Source organism: Herpailurus yagouaroundi, unplaced genomic scaffold (assembly GCF_014898765.1).
Source record: "Herpailurus yagouaroundi ecotype Mexico unplaced genomic scaffold, PumYag 190, whole genome shotgun sequence".
NCBI lineage: Eukaryota > Metazoa > Chordata > Mammalia > Carnivora > Felidae > Herpailurus > Herpailurus yagouaroundi.
The window spans coordinates 18,652,274-18,665,394 of record NW_024412421.1 but is presented as its reverse complement, the minus strand read 5'-3'; the positions used below and the strand labels follow the sequence as shown (position 1 = coordinate 18,665,394).

General features: G+C 38.4%; 1 protein-coding gene across 3 annotated transcripts in view; it reads left to right on the top strand.

The window, feature by feature from the left end:
- TERB1 (telomere repeat binding bouquet formation protein 1) overlaps positions 1 to 9,149 on the top strand; it is a 47,477-nt gene extending 38,328 nt beyond the window's left edge. Inside the window, exons 17-20 of one of the 3 annotated variants that reach the window (XM_040498240.1) lie at positions 3,937 to 4,086; positions 4,384 to 4,449; positions 8,408 to 8,445; positions 8,784 to 9,149. In XM_040498240.1, the coding sequence (XP_040354174.1) occupies positions 3,937 to 4,086; positions 4,384 to 4,449; positions 8,408 to 8,445 (254 nt within the window). In that variant the 3' untranslated portion in view covers positions 8,784 to 9,149. The remainder of the gene's footprint in view (positions 1 to 3,936; positions 4,087 to 4,383; positions 4,450 to 8,407; positions 8,446 to 8,783) is intronic. The other 2 variants (XM_040498239.1, XM_040498242.1) reach the window with 2 other exon arrangements.
- Positions 9,150 to 13,121: the final 3,972 nt, after the last annotated feature.

Genomic DNA, 13,121 nt, shown 5'->3' with positions numbered 1-13,121 from the left:
GGTTGCGTCGGGCTCTGGGCTGATGGCTCAGAGCCTGGAGCCTGTTTCCGATTCTGTGTCTCCCTCTCTCTCTGCCCCTCCCCCGTTCATGCTCTGTCTCTCTCTGTCCCAAAAATAAATAAATGTTGAAAAAAAAAAAAAAAAGACACAGTTCCCAAACTATCCACCCAGACTCCCAGGAGGTCTGTGGTGAACTTGAAAGGGCATGACAAAATACTTTAAATTTTATAAATAAATGAGTGGCGCCTGGGTGGTTGAGTCTGTTTAGCATCTGACTCTTGATTTCAGCTCTGGTCATGAGCTCACAGTTTGTGGGATCGAGCCCTGTGTCAGGCTCTGTGCTGACAGCGAGGAGCCTGCTCGGGATTCTCTCTCTCCCTCTCTCTCTGCCCCTCCTCCACTTGCATACACAAGCACTTTCTCTCTTTCTCTCTCTCTGTCTCTCTCTCTCTCTCTCTGTCTCTGTGTCTGTCTCTCAAAAAAAATAAACATTAAAAAAATAAATTTTATAAGTGAAATACATAATAATCAACATCTTTTGGATACCACAGGAACTACTAGCTCAGAGTCATTACAGTTTCACCATTAGCTTGCACTGCATTCCTTTTGATGATTTCATGTCATTGTGGACCTGAGTTTCCAGTCGTTGTGATAAAAAGCAAGCACTAGGGGCGCCTGGGTGGCGCAGTCGGTTAAGCATCCGACTTCAGCCAGGTCACGATCTCGCGGTCCGTGAGTTCGAGCCCCGCGTCGGGCTCTGGGCTGATGGCTCAGAGCCTGGAGCCTGTTTCCGATTCTGTGTCTCCCTCTCTCTCTGCCCCTCGCCTGTTCATGCTCTGTCTCTCTCTGTCCCAAAAATAAATAAACGTTGAAAAAAAAATTAAAAAAAAAAAAAAAAAGCAAGCACTACATGAAAATAATGTGGAACAGGAAATGAGGGTGGCAGTGTCAGTCAGATTCCAAGATAGGAGAATTTGTTCTGTACCTAGTAAGTGCATATATCGCATTAGGAGTAACTGTGATTAGGGGTGCTTAGCTGGCTCAGTCAGTAGAGCAGTGTGACTCTCGATCTCAGGGTTGTGAGTTTGAACCCCATGATGCTTATAGAGATTACTTAAAAATAAAATCTTTTAAAAACAAAGGAGTAATTGTGGTTAATAAGAATGAAATCTAAATATTTTTCAATTTAAGTGTATTATTTCTTCAAATGGCTACTAAGTTATTAGAACATAAATGCTTATTAAGTTGTTTGGGACTTAACAGAAGATTGGTATTTCTTTTGGCCTAGGAGTGCCATAAAAAATCACCAAGATCTCAAGGATGCCATGACGTGAGAAAGTTTGGGAACCTCTGGTGGGAAGTATTCCACAGGGCAGAGGAGATACTTTATTACTGTTAACTCCCTTTCATATCTTAGTTTGTTTGAGATGGTTCTTTCCTAGTTCCCTTCTTTAATGATGATTCACTCACTTCACAGACACTTAGGGAGTGTTTATTCTTTGGCAGGCATGGGGATCAGATTAATAGAACTAGTCCTCATCTCAAGAAGTCTGAAAAACACTTCATTTTATCACCTTTATTACTTTATCTTTCTCTTCCTGCCAAATTTCTGCATATTTCCCCAAGACATAATCTATAGCACTTACTCAATGCTGTTTCAACATCTGCTTTTGTGGCATCACCTATCATACTGATAATTTTCAAATCTTTATCTCTACACTTGGCTTCTACCTTGGATTATACATAGCCTCATCCTCCTTTTCTAGCTACACCTAAGACATATTTCAATATCTTGTTTTTACTTCAAGGTTAATGTATTTAAAACACAGCATCTTTCTCCCTTTTAAATTGCCTTCCCTCCAGCCACTCCATTTCTATTAGTGTGGTCACTATTCTTTTGGCCTCCCAGATTTCAAACTTTAAATCATTTATAACCCTTTTTTTCTCTTTATATCCCCTATTTCTAGTCTGTCAAATTTCATTTTTTCTTCTTTCCCACATAGGCCCTTTTTGCTTCATGCTTCAATTACACCAGCAAGTTTCTAGCAACTTTCAATTACATTTTTTTGTTTTTCAGTTTTAAGTCTCACCAACCCCCAACTGTAATGAGCATATTGCTGTTAACTTCTCTTTCTAATATGTGCTTTTTATCATGTTACCAAGCTAAAGGCCCCTCAATGCTTCTCTGTAACTCACTGACTCAGCCTCTCTGCCTGACTTTTACATTTTTGTAGACTTTTATTCTGCTTCCACTTGTTAAATTTTATTGCATATTTGTTCTCTTTAAATCTGCCAGAAAGTTGCTATGCTTATTCCAAACTTTGTCATTCAATCAACTATCAAATTACTTAAGAATTATCCTAAACTTTTCCCTTACCCAGTAGCTCATTATTCACCAGTTTTTACCTCAGAAATCTCTACATTCTCCTGTAAATGTCTTGTTTCAGATTTCCTCATTTATATTCTGGACTGTTGAAGTAACCCCTCAACTGAACCTCTTACCTTCAGCTAAACTTTCTATGACACAAATGAAATCATGTCATTTCCCTGCTTAATAAATACCCTCTAGTTCCTTCCCCATTGACTTGCAGATAGAAATAGCATGGCTTTCAAGACCATTGTCATCTGGCCCCCTGCAGCCCTCACAAGACTCAACTTTCCTCCTACATTTTTCTCATACTTTATACTCCAGCCACACCAAAGTACCTGTAATTCTCTGAACACGCTATGCTTTTTCAACTTTTTTGTTCTTTTACACATGTTTATGGTACTTGAAATGTCCTCATCCTAGCGAACTTCCTGCCTGGCTAACTTCTAGTCTTTTAGTAGTGGGCCACTAATACCATTAGGCGACAGGCAGATGGGGAACTTTATAATGGATGGATGTGGCTAACATCACCTGAACCTAGTGATCAATCTTAACATTAAAAAAAAAGAGAGATAGTCAGACTTTATGTGCCTCTTAATATGATACAGTGAGAGGTCCTCAATACTGCCTGTGAGGAATTCTACTAAAAACAATTGAATCTGAATCTAATCAATCATCCAGATATAATTACTAGTTTATTGGACACACAGGAACATTTTAAAGCATGCACCTAGGATATAATCAATGAAACCTAGCCTTTGGGTAACTCCATAGTATAAATGATCTAGTGTCTATATCAAGTAAATGACAAGGAGGAAGAGAGGAGACTAGATTGATTAAAATAAACTTGAGGCATTTCAACTGAAGGTAATGATGGACCTTCTTTGGATCCTGGTTTAAACAAACCAATTGTAAAAAGAAAGTTTTGAAATGATGGGGAAATTTAAGCACTGACTGGATATTAGATTATATTAGACATAATTTTTTAAGGTTTGATAATGGTTTTGTGTATTTAAAAAAAGTCCTTCTCTGTTAGGGATGAATATGAAGTATTTACAGATGAAATTATAGTTTCATGCAAATTCCAGGCTCCATAATCTAGTGTATACATGGAGGGCAGAGCAGAATAAGTGGGTTATAGACAAAATATGACTGACCATAACTTAATAATTATTGAAAGTGAATGATGGATATGTGGAAGTTCATTATACTTTTCCCTTTACTCTTGTGTGTTTGAAAATTTCATAATAAAACACTGAGACAAAAAGAGATGACCGGGCATAAGAGTCACTCCTCTGGGTATTTTTCCTAATGGTGACTCCTGCTGAGAACCTGACCAAACTAGATGCTCCTTTTCTATATCATCCTAACTGTTCATACCTCTATTGCAACACTTTTTTCACTGTATTGTATTGTCTTTAATCTTGCACATGACTGACCTTCTTGACATATTTATAATTAAGTTCCTGATTTTACTTCAGTTATCATCATAAAGATATTTGCTTTCATAGATTTGTTACTAGATATTTTGTAATACCTACGCATCACTTTAATTTGTTTTCTTTTAGGTTGCATAGCAGTAGGAAAATCCCTGAATAGCCGAAATTTTAGCAAGCTCTTGCACTCTTGCCCATACCAATGTGATCGTCACAAAGTCATTGTGGAAGCTGAAGACAGATATAAAAGTGAACTAAGGAAATCACTTATCTGTAACAAAAGTAATTAATTCAGCAGCTTTGAAACTGTTATTATGACTCTACCTTTTGAACTGTAATCTAGAACATGAAGTATATTAAAAAGTTAGCGGGTAAAATCATGTTGAAAAGAAAATATCTTAGAGCAACCAGTGTTTTAAGATGTACCCAGGGAAAAGATTTAGTCTCTGGTCATTTAAAAATTCTTCCTAATCCATCTAAGGATTCCCATTAGAAGGGGGGAAAAGGAACTTTCATACTAATGGAATTGATGTGCAGATTGATACTCTAAGTACACTAAATGTTTTCTGTATTTTTCAGAAATTCTGCTGACCCCACGTAGGAGACGACAACTCAGTAGTGAATCTACTACCTCTGGAGGAATAAGTTAATATATTTAATTATTAAATAAACCTAAATTTCATATAGTTCTGAGACAAAGAGCACAGCTAAATGATGGTTTCTCAGTCCCATTGATGGTTCTTAAATGATAACCGTTGGGTCTGATGAGGGTCATAGTTCCTAAGAAAAGGGGCTTCCCACTTCCCTTCCTCATGTTGCTTTCTCACTCATTGCTTGCCCACTGGGGAAGAAGCAGGAGGACACTAACATTTATTAAGCACTTACTAGGTGTTAGGTATTTTATGGATATTTCCTTTGATTCTTATAATAACATTATAAGGTGTGTAGTATTTTATTTCCACTTTAAGGCATAATGAGTTGGCAAATGGCAGAGCTTACATTCAAATGCAAGCCTGTCTTTCTCCAGAAGTCCCTGTCCTATCCTCCTGATCACATTTCTATTTTAAGAACAAAATTATTCTCCTATGTATAAGTGCTTCAGAGAGATTTTGCAAAAGATTTTGGTTCATAACTACAGCACTTCAAACAATCAAAATTTAAGAGACAAATAGTATAAACCTTTAAAGCCCTGCTTAAAAATCAAAATACTTCTTGGGGTACGTGGGTGGCTCAGCCGGTTGAGCATCTCACTCTTGATTTCAGCTCAGGTCATGATCTCATGGTTCATGGGATCGAGCCTCATATCTGGTTCTGCGCTGAGAGTGTGGAGCCTGCTTGGGATTCTGTCTCTCCCACTCTCTCTGCCCCGCTTCCACTCACGTTCTCTTTCTCTCTAAAAATAAACAAGGGTGCCTGAGTCAGTTAAGCATCTGACTTCGGCTCAGGTCATGATCTCACGGTTTGTAGGCTCGAGTCCTGCATCGGGCTCTGTGCTGACAGCTCAGAGCCTGGAGCCTGCTTCAGATTCTGGATCCTGTGTCTCCCTCTCTGTCTGCTCCTCTTCCACTCGTGCTCTCTCTCTCTCTCTCTCTCTCTCTCTCTCTCTCTCTGTCTCAAAAATAAATGGATATTAAAAAATAATAGTAAAAATAAAAACTAAACTTAAAAAAACCAAAATGCTTCTTAAATGATGAGTTAATTTATGGGAATTTTTACTTAACTACAGGATTAAAATTTCAGGTTTATCACCATTCCAAGTTTATTACAGAGACTTAGTGAACATTACCATTTTCTTCTCTTCATATGAAATTAATACCTGCAGAGTAAGAATAAGCAGTTAAGTACTTTACTTGTCAAAGTAACCTGGAATTTAGTAACATTTATTGAATTATTCTGTTATTTATTGCAAAGATATTTAGACATTCATATGGAAACATTTTACCATATGCTTTTATTTGGCCATTTTCACTGCTAAAGCCTTAAAAGAAATTTCAAATTTATTTTTAATATTGTGGTTTTTTTTAAGTTTGTTTATAATCTCTCTACCCAACATGGGGCTTGAACTCACAACCCTGAGATCAAGAGTTACACACTCTTACTGACTGAACCAGCCAGGCACCCCTGAAATTTATTTTTTATATCTGGGTCTTTTTCCATGTTAAAAGTTCTGCGTTCAGGGGTGCCTGGGTGGCTCAGTCGGTTAAGCATCCAACTTTGGCTCGGGTCATGATCTCACAGTTTGTGAGTTTGAGGTCCTCGTCGGGCTCTGTGCTGACAGCTCAGAGCCTGGAGCCTGCTTCAGATTCTGTCTCCCTCTCTCTCTCTGCCCTTCCCCCACTCACACTCTGTCTCTCTCTCAAAAATAAACATTAAAAAATTAATTAAAAATTCTGCATGCAAATTAAAATTAACTACAGTACTCCTCTAGGGCAGCCCACTTTTTGAAGTAATATTTTCCGTAGAAACTGTTAGAAAATGGTTGTTTTTCCATAGAAACATGTTGCACTTGGAAAACTTGCTTTTGACAAGGAGTTGGCATCAAATGAATAATGGATTTTTTTCAGCAACATGACTTAAAAACAAATATGTAACAATTTAAAATATTCTATAATTGGGGCACCTGGGAGGCTCCGTCAGTTGGGCATCCAATTTCGGCTCAGGTCATGATTTTGCAGTTCGTGGGTTCGAGCCCTGTATCATTCTCTGTGCTGACAGCTCGGAGCCTGGAGCCTGCTTCGGATTCTGTGTCTCCCTCTCTCTCTGCCCCTCCCCTGCTCACACTATGTCTGTCTCTCTCAAAAATAAGTAAATGTTAAAAAAAATTTTTTTTACATATCCTATAATCATTTTACATAGTAAAATCATTTGTAAAGCCTCATGAAAAGCACATAATTGTGGTTGTACATTGATTATACAGAGGGATCCTAAATACTATTAAGTGACATTCAGCTCATAAGTACATACATCTTTTTTGTAGATTAGAATTGCTTTAGCTAACGCCAAATGGCTAATAATTTGGTCTGCTTTTTTAGAATTTAGAAAGGCATCTTGAGATACTGATTAGATTGAACTTCTCTTTCATAAGTAGGCTAAGAATGTTTGGTACATTGCCATTTTTCCTCCTTGATTTCCCTTTCGTTTCAAGACACATTTATGAGCATTCATTTGGTTGTAGGTTGCATTCAAATTTGAAACCATTCTTTTGAGAAGAGACCATTGCAGCATCTAAGCATTTAAAGAGACTTGGCTCTCTTTTAGGATAGACTGGTGTCTTGAGAGATTTTGAAAAATAAGAGTCCCTAGAATTGAACCTTCTTGCCTACTTTCCCTTACCCTTTCCTAAAGCCTGATCAATGTTAAGACTAGCACTAAAGGGGTTCCTGAGTGGCTGTGTTGGTTGAGCATCTGACTTAGGCTCCGGGGCCATGATCTCGTGGCTCATGAATTCAAGCTACGCCCCCTCCCCCCACTCCCTCTCCTGCTGGCTGTCAGTGTAGAGCCTGCTTCGGATCCTCTGTCCCCGTCTCTCTTCCCCTCCCCTGCTCATGGTCTCTCTCTCTCTCTCTCTCTCTCTCTCTCAAAAGTAACCAAGCATTAAAAATAAAAAGATAGTCACTAAAGAAGTCACAAAGGGGAGCCCTGTGGGGTAGAGCTGCTTCCTCCTTCTAGGCTGCCCAGTACTCTGCTGCAATAACCTTTGAGGAATTGGGCACAGATGTAGGAGTCAGTGAGATGGCAGCTGTATTGGAAAAGTGAGAATTGGCTTTACATGAACAATTCCTGGACCCCAGTATCCTGAACGTTATAATAACCCGTCCACTCCTGATTATGAGTTCAAATCATTAAGCAAGTGAAATTGAAATCCTCTATTTCTTAGATGACAGCTTTCTAGTAGAGCTAAAAGTAAGCTCTAGTAGAGCTAAAAGTTTGAAACACTTTTTACCAATAATTAGATATTATTTTAGGCACTAGAGATATAACGGTGAGCAAAACAGACAATAATTCTTATCTTCCTGGACCTTGCATTCTAAGTAATACCATTAAGTAATCATCAGACATTATTTTCAGTGATTTCTCAGCCTTCTGCTGGTAAGATTTTCATTTCTGTTTTAAAAGATCTGAACCATGCCTCCTATCCTAGGAGAAGTAGACAAATGGCTCAGTCTTGACCTGCAAGGGCAAGATTTTCTAAAGTTGTCCCAGCACCACTGTTACAATTCCTTCTAAAGTAAATAGCAGCCTTAAGTGGAAGTAGAGAAAACTCCTCCATCAACATCTATCTACAATGATAACATGAGTTAGCAATGAACAAAAAACCTTACAAGAAAACTATTTCCTAGTAATCATCACCAGAAGATATTTATGTACACAGATACCAACTGCATATTCTTTCTGTTGTAGAAAGTATCCCTAATAACCAGATAGTTAAAAACTTCCTTCTCCCTTGTGCAGCCTATTTTTTGAGTTTTAATCAAGCTGAGCACCCATACAGGTAGTGAATGTTTTTTAAAGTGAGTTTCAAAAGACCCTTTTTTAAAAAAAATATTTATCAAGGCTGATAATTAAAGTAACAAGTGTCGATATTCTTTTTTATTCTATGAAGTTTTGGAGCCCTTTGGGAAGACTGTATCTGTAAGATAGGTAAGCTGTCTGTTAATTGTCCTCACAGGAATGTTGAGAGAATTAAAAATCAAATGTTTATAAATTCTTGTGCTTCTTGATTGAAAGATGTTCCATGTATTGCAATAGAATTGTTAAAATTATTGAAGAATTCACAGTGATAAGACCTAGCTTAATAGTAGGCACTCAATTTTTAAAATTGAAATGAATTTCTATATGATGAGTAATGCAGGCATGAAGCTTTCTCACTACATAGTTCATATCCTTAGAGTAAGTTAAGAACTTATCCTTAGAGTAAGTTAAGAAGATCCCTTTTCTCAGCAAGTACTTATATATTCTACGATTCTCATTAATTACAGAAAAAAGAAGAATTCGTAAAAATTTTACCAAAGAAGAAGTAAATTACCTTTTCAATGGAGTTAAGAAAATGGGAAATCACTGGAATTTAATTTTGTGGTCTTTCCCCTTTCAGCAAGGACGGAAGGCTGTGGATCTTGCTCACAAATACCACAAGCTGACCAAAGGCTCCAAGCATGAAGCTCCTTGATCAGAATACTTGTCAGTTTTTAGGTTTAACTAATAGAATACAATGGCTTGAAACACAATTTAAAATCTTCTAAACTCTCATGAAACAGAGAATGTGAAAACAATACTGTTTTAATTAAATACTCCTTGTGATTCTGTATCTCTTTGAATTATTAAAGTAATTTATAAAACAAATACACTTTTTAATGTGTAGATTAGTAAGCAAAATTCCTTTATAAGGTCAAACATTTGTTTAGGAATATGCTTTTATTTTTCCTTAAGCTCAAAGAACACAGGTCAGAGAAAAAAATATCAGCCTTTAAGCATTATTTGACATTATATTGTAATGGATACCATGTGAGACATTTGGATTTTAGTATATATTCTCACCCAGTGTAAGTTCCTCCCCAGAACTTAGAATAGTTTCCCAAGCTGTTCAAATCAAGTTCCCACATATTAAATCAATGTTTGACATTTTGTTAGCTAAACTAAAATGTTTCCTCTTCTAGAGGCTAATTGTGCAGTTCCTTTGAATATCCCCAAATTCTATGGTCAGGTTCACTTTTTTGGTGTATGTTTATTTGCCTTTGCTTTTTAAAAGCTTAGAACAAATTTTTATCGTTTAAGTTAGTTTTCTTCTAGTGGAAAACCAAGCTATTTGACCTCAGTTGTCTATTTTTCTTACTCTTTTTATATTCCTATCCTGATCCCCAAAGGATGCTGTTGCAGCCTTTATTAAACTTAATATGCTGTTGCTGTGGCAAAGGGATCAGGTATCAGAGCCTTAAAGCTCACCTGTGCTTATATACCCATTGGTTCACTGCTTTGTGTCATTGTAATAGATTTCTTCAGTCCCGAAAGGTATTTCCAGAAAAGTTTGTATTCTTTGACCTTTTCACATCATGGCTACATCTACTTGGATAAATTAAGAATTTTTATTAAATTTATTTTTTAATGTTTTATTTATTTTTGAGAGAGCACAAAGCAAGGAGGGGCAGAGAAAGAGGGACAGAGGATCTGAGGTGGGCTCTACACTGACAGCAGTGAGCCCAATGTGGGGCTCAAACTCACAAATCACGAGATCATGACCTGAGCCGAAGTCGGACACTCAAACGACTGAGCCACCTAGGTGCCCCAGAATGTTTACTAAATTTCTAATTTTCTGATCCATAATGAAAATTGCAGAGAGCCAATAAGCAGAAAATTTTCTTTAAATTCAAAATTTCCTTTAAATAAAAGAATGATTTTTTTTACTTTTTTAATGTTTATTTATTTTTGAGACAGAGACAGAGCATGAACAGGGGAGGGTCAGAGAGAGGGAGACACAGAATCCGAAGCAGGCTCCAGGCTCTGAGCTGTCAGCACAGAGCCCGACCTGGGGCTCGAAACTACGGACCACGAGATCATGACCTGAGCCGAAGTCGGCCGCTTAACCGACTGAGCCACCCAGGCGCCCCTGAATAAAAGAATAATTTAAAATTACAAAGGGGTGCCTGGGTGGCTCAGTCAGTTAAGCGTCCGACTTCAGTTCAGGTCATGATCTCACAGTTCGTGAGTTCCAGCCCCGCATCTGGCTCCCAGCTGACAGCTTGGAGCCTGCTTGGGATTCTGTGCCTCCCTCTCTCTGCCCCTCCCCTGCTTGCTCGCTCTCTCTCTCTCTCTCAAAAATAAATAAAGATTAAAAAAAATTAAAGTTAGGAAAATTCCTTATAGCATCTCAAGTGTGAATGAATCTTGTCCATTTAAATAGGCTTTTTGATTTGCACTTCTCAAGACTTAGGAAAGTTGTTTTAGGTCAAAGGGGAAAACATTGTTTTGTCAGTCTTATTGGCTTAATCAGGAGTTGTTTCTTACGGATGTTCAGAAAGGATTTAAACATGTTTTTCTACTTTAAGTGGGTCTCAGGTAATAATTCTTTTATTGATCGCAAATTAACAGAAAAATCAAACACTGCTTAACTCACGCATCCCCAAGAATATGATATACTGTCGGTTAGACACTGATTTGTGTCAGTTACTGAGACTATATTTAAAATAACCAATACTGGGGCACCTGGGTGGCTCAGTCCATTAGGTGTTGGACTCTTGATTTTGGCTCAGGTCATGATCACTCAGTTCATGAGATCGAGCCAAGTCAGGCTCTGTGCTGACAGTGCATGGCCTCCTTGAGATTCTCTCTCCCTCTCTCTGCTCCTCCCCCACTCATGCTTTGTCTCTCTCTCAAAATAAATAAACATTTAAAAAAATTAACCAATGCTACATTGCCTTCTGAAACCTTGAAATTTTATCCTAACTCTTCACTAACTTGGTTAACATGAGCTGCTTTTTTTTCCCCTCAGATGGAAATATTTGGTAATAAAATAGATGAAGACACATCAAAAGGAAAGTGGAAGAACGATGACATATTAGAGAACTGTATAGCTTTAGGAGTTTAGACATGACAAAATCAACAGGGAATAAAAAATGATTTTAATAATGACAGACCTTTGGAGTTGGAATTGACCTCAGTTATAGTTCCCTGGCAGAGGCATGAACTGCTGTACAACAATCTCAACATTTGTGGCTGTCTTTAATTTTGCATAAATCCTCAGAAACCTGGAATTTACTACTTCACAAGGTGATAATTGGTGGTCAGTTCTAACTTAGATTAAAATGAAATGTGCCCTCCTCAAGCACCTTCTGTAGAACCACAAAAGTTGAATTTCTTTTCTACATGCCAATCCTTGAGAAAGGAAAAGATAGCTATCCATCACTTTCTCCTTTTCCCTCTACATTCTCTATCCTTCATGCTGATAAGCCCAGTTACTTCATGCTTCAGCAGAACAGTGTCATGTCTCCTTATGGGCTTAGTCACTGACCATTGGACACTTACTTGTCTTGATAAAATGTGTCCAGGGAGTGCGTGGGTGGTTCAGTCAGTTGAGTGTCCGACTTCAGCTCCAATCATGATCTCACAGCTAGGGAGTTCGAGCCCCACGTCAGGCTCTGTGCTGCCAGCTCAGAGCCTCTAGCCTGCTTCAGATTCTGTGTCTCCCTCTCTCTTTGCCCCTCCCCCGTTCACACTCTGTCTTTCTCTCTGTCTCAAAAATAAACATTAAAAAAAAAATGTGTCCAGAAAGAAATGTGGCTTTATTGCCAGAGTATGTCTGTACCCAGTTTGTCATCTAGTATATTAGGCATCTCTTCCTACTTCAGATCATCCACAGCTTTGAGTGTGATGCTGCATTCTCATCCAAGTCACTGAGGGTAACTTGAGGTGCTGGGCCAGGGTGAGAGGCTGGGCAGGCTCCTAGCAGCCTCTGGTTATCCCTGTTCATCGGTTCCCTTTGGGCCTGGTCTTTGACCTGCTGCAATGCTATCATCCAGGCTACATTTCACTTTGAATTGTCAAATGCCCCGTTGAAATCTGCATTTGCTATGTCTAGCATCCTCTTGCCTGGCATTCCTGCAAAAAAAAAAAAAAAAAAAAGAGAGAGAGAGAGAGAGAGAGACTGTGAATCTTGTCCTATCTTTTCCTTTTCTATCTAGTCACATTTAGAAAATTTCAGCTAGGGCTGATGAAGTTCACTGGCCTGTAGTTTTAAACTCCATCTTCTGTCCTACGGAAATCCAGACACTGCCTTTTTATGACTTACAATACTTTCCAGACTTCTAAGGGTGTAACTCTTCATGGATTTTCACTCTCACTGCCTTGTTTGAACCTTACATTCAGGTTGGCTGATGCTATGCCCATTTGTTGGATCCTGTAACTCATGCTGCCAACATTTTGGCAGAGCCAGGATCAGAATTCTACTCCTTTGAAACTCACGTAGGTGGTTGCTTTTCTGCCATATCCCACTTCCTTGTGATATTTAGAAATGCCTTGTAAAGTGAGCGTTTTCCACAGAGGATAGCAAGAACCCTCAAAGGCCACTAAAGTTAAGCTCCATGAGTGAAGTGTATTTTTTTCCCTTCCATTACCCTTTTCCTTCCCCTTGTCTCCCTGACCTTTTATCCTTTCACATATCTTTCTTGTCACTACCCCCACCCCCAAGAAAGGAAATCGAAGCTGCCTATTTCTGTTGTGAAATGCTGTCTCCCTGGAAATATCATTTTGAAAAACCTTGGTGGCTCAGTTGGTTAAGCATCTGACTCTTGATTTCAGCTCAGGTCATGATCTCACAGATTGGGAGA